Genomic DNA, 3,366 nt, shown 5'->3' on the forward strand with positions numbered 1-3,366 from the left:
AAGACAGTACCATTGCAAGATTCTGTCATCGTCAAGAAGTATAGTCGGGGGTCCTCCATCAGATTCCTCCACGCACCCAACACGTCGCGATGAGCGTCCATTACCCCAGCCGCGTCACAGCCGGCACCAAAGCCTGATCCTTTTTGTTTTCTTGCTTTACCTATTCTCATAGAGGAGAATAAAGAAATTTTTAATCCACTCAAACTTATCTGGTGAGAAAAGGAACCGTTGTATGAGGATCAAGTATTTATCCCACAACACCATTCCTTCTTTCTGAAATATTTTCATGTTCATCTACGGGGAAAGTGAATGGCATCAGCATGCTTTGCCTCACATGTTGGAGTTTTGCATGACAAAATTATGCATCTAAATGAATTTGAGAGAAAAATGGCTACAAAGCACATAATCCCTTTTTATTTGATATGAATGTATGTCTGTATGTTAATTATCCAGCAGATGGTTTTGCTATTTTATGGGTGATGAAGGTAAGGAAAATGTAATTGTTTTGCAATTTTCTTGAAGTGACAATGTAGTGCTGCTCAAGCTGCAACTGCTCCTGAAACTGCAACTGCTGAAAGTTTCCATTGAGGTTGGAGTTGGTACTGGTCAGTCAATTTTCAAGGACGCTGCACACCAACAAAGGTGCTGAATACCCGTGGCGCCAACCGTGTAACCTTGGTCGCAGACAACGGCAAGGCTTTCGTGAGCATTCTGGTAGCGGCCTTTAGCAGACGTGCAAACCACACGTTGACCTCCACCGCCACATACCACTAGGCTGGCCAGCCAAAGGTAATCAGCGGTTGTTGGCTACAGCCGCCTGCACCATATACTCTGCATCTTCCATTTTAGTACTCTTCCGTGTTCTGTGTTCCCCATGATCAGCGCATCTCTCGTGTAGCTTCTCCCCATGAACATGAAGTCCCACAAGGGCAATACGTCTTCTCCGAGGCGCTCGGCCGCCATCGCGGCGCCGGTCGCCTTCCTGCTGTTCCTCGGGCTCGTCTCGCTCTACGACTTGACCCTCTCCGACCGCCGGTACCTGAGCATCTATGGCGGCGCCTCCTCACCCTCCTCCCCCTCGCCGGTGGCGTCGTCATTGCCTCCGGCCTGCGACCTCACGCGGGGCGAGTGGGTGCCGGACGCCGCGGAGGTGCCGTACTACTCGAACCTGACGTGCCCCTTCATCGACGACCACCAGAACTGCATGAAGTTCGGCAAGCCGAGCCTCGAGTTCCTGCGCTGGCGGTGGAGGCCGGACGGCTGCGAGCTACCCCGCTTCGACGCGGCGGCGTTCTTGCACGCCATGAGGGGCAAGTCCATAGCGTTCGTCGGGGACTCCCTCGCCAGGAACCACTTCAAGTCCTTGCTCTGCATCTTGTCCACGGTAGTTACATGTGCTCGATCGTTTCGCTTCTTCTTCTTCTTGCTCTGTTTTCCGATGCAAGTTGGCGATTGCAGGTGGCGCTGCCAGCGGAGGTCGGGACGGATCCGGAGATCGACGTGACGGGGAGGGCCGTCCGGCGGGACTACTACTACGGCAGCCACGACTTCACCGCCTCCCTCTTCTGGTCGCCCTTCCTGGTCAAGGCCAACATCTCGAACGCCACGCTCGGCATGTGGGACGTGCACCTCGACGAGCCGGACGGCCGGTGGGCGGCGCACCTCGCCGACTTCGACCACGTCGTCCTGTCCGGCACCAACTGGTTCCTGCGCCAGTCCGTGTACTACAAGGGCGGCCGCGCCGTCGCGTGCAACGGCGGCGCCAGCTGCGGCGTCGGCGGCAACCTGACCGAGCTGGCCGTGCCCCTCGCCCTGCGCGCGGCGTTCCGGACGGCGCTCGGCGCCGTCGCGTCGCACAAGGGGTTCCGCGGGAAGGCGATCCTGCGGACCTTGACGCCCGCGCACTTCGAGAACGGCGGGTGGAACACCGGCGGCGACTGCGTCCGCACGCGCCCGTACCGGCGCGGTGACCGCACCCTCGGCGCCTTCGAGGCCGAATACCGCAGCGCGCAGGTACGTTCGTGGAAACCTCATAAATCAAAAACAAGAAAGTTAACGGCTAATTTTTTTCTGACTTGATCTAATTTGGATGTAGGTTGAGGCGCTGAGGGAGACGAAGGCGGGTTTGAGGACGAACGGCGCGGAGCTGCTGCTGCTGGACATCACGGAGGCGATGGACCTTCGGCCGGACGGTCACCCGAGCCGCTACGGGCACCCGCCGGGCGGGAGCGTGGAGGGCGACTTCGTGGTGGACTGCCTGCACTGGTGCTTGCCGGGGCCGATTGACCTGTGGAGCGAGCTGCTCTTCCACATGCTCCTGCCACAGCATTAGCAGGAGATCGATGAGTTCAGATGATCGTGAAACGTGAGATGAAATCGTCTCTAGAAACGAGGCATCATCTCATTCATTTTTCCAGAGGTGAAGCAGTTGTGTAAATTCAAAGGGTAATTTAGCTAGTAGTGTTTGTCTCGGTTTTGGGTTCTACAAAGGATAATATACTACGGCCGTGATTCTTTGATTTCTTTGGCGTGAACTATGTAATTTTTAGTGGCCATGCGCCGATGCAGATACTGAGATGTGCGAATGCATTCGATCTGGATGTTTTTCTCTCTCTTTCCTTAAGCAATGTAGTGTTACAAATACTGAGCTAATTTGAGTCGCTCATGTGTGAGGTGCTATGTTTAGTCCTACATGTAAAGTTGGAAAGAAGTTTAACCATTTTATAGGAGGTTGTTCAACCAGTTGGTAAAAGTGAGAAGATAGTGAAACATACGCGCTCCTCCTCCTCATCCACTTATCTTGTCACGACGTGTATGTGACACATCTTTGTCATCCTATATGGGAGAGGGTAAATTAGATTTTTTTTTAAACACTACACGTGACTGCTCGAGATCTCATCACAAGTCGTCTTGAACTCATCATTGCGGCGGGCTAGGTTGAGCCTTCGTCATCGACTCTATAAAGTTGTCGCTACATCTACAAACGATCACTCAATGTGAGATACTCATGCAAGTACATGTTTAGCTGCTACATGTTTATGTTCACCATATTGCCGTAACTATATATGTCAGGTTTAATACTCCAAAATTAATCATGAAATTATTGTCTAATAATTCAATAATTTAAAAACCTAATTGTACGTAATTTTCTGAGGTAACTATGACTAGGTTAGCTGATGCACTCAGACAAATAAGTTTACATGCGTTCACTTTAAAAGGTAGCAAGTGAAGGCCACGTCTGACTTACCCTGGAAATTTGATGGGTGACTAATGGCAAATCCGAAGGAGTTATGCCTAAGAAAATGAAGATTAGAGTAAGTTCGAGGAAGCCAACTATCCTATGAGAGGATGTATTCTCAGCATTCT

The 3,366-nt window shown here is 51.9% G+C and overlaps 1 protein-coding gene across 1 annotated transcript; it reads left to right on the plus strand.

Annotated features, from left to right (window-relative positions):
- The first annotated feature begins 815 nt into the window (after nucleotides 1-815).
- Nucleotides 816-2,667, plus strand: LOC124688239 (protein trichome birefringence-like 21). Its single transcript, XM_047221947.1, has 3 exons — nucleotides 816-1,384; nucleotides 1,459-2,013; nucleotides 2,096-2,667. The coding sequence occupies exons 1-3, from the start codon at nucleotides 908-910 to the stop codon at nucleotides 2,330-2,332; spliced, it is 1,269 nt and encodes a 422-aa protein (XP_047077903.1). The 5' UTR covers nucleotides 816-907; the 3' UTR covers nucleotides 2,333-2,667.
- The last annotated feature ends 699 nt before the right edge of the window (nucleotides 2,668-3,366 follow it).

Source organism: Lolium rigidum, chromosome 2 (assembly GCF_022539505.1).
Source record: "Lolium rigidum isolate FL_2022 chromosome 2, APGP_CSIRO_Lrig_0.1, whole genome shotgun sequence".
NCBI lineage: Eukaryota > Viridiplantae > Streptophyta > Magnoliopsida > Poales > Poaceae > Lolium > Lolium rigidum.

Excerpts from the sequence above, each read along its gene's own strand:
- LOC124688239 (XM_047221947.1), top strand. The coding sequence starts at position 908 with ATGAACATGAAGTCCCACAAGGGCAATACGTCTTCTCCGAGGCGCTCG. Across the intron at positions 1,385-1,458 it reads TGCTCTGCATCTTGTCCACG|GTGGCGCTGCCAGCGGAGGT; the intron begins GTAGTTACATGT and ends TGGCGATTGCAG. Across the intron at positions 2,014-2,095 it reads CCGAATACCGCAGCGCGCAG|GTTGAGGCGCTGAGGGAGAC; the intron begins GTACGTTCGTGG and ends ATTTGGATGTAG.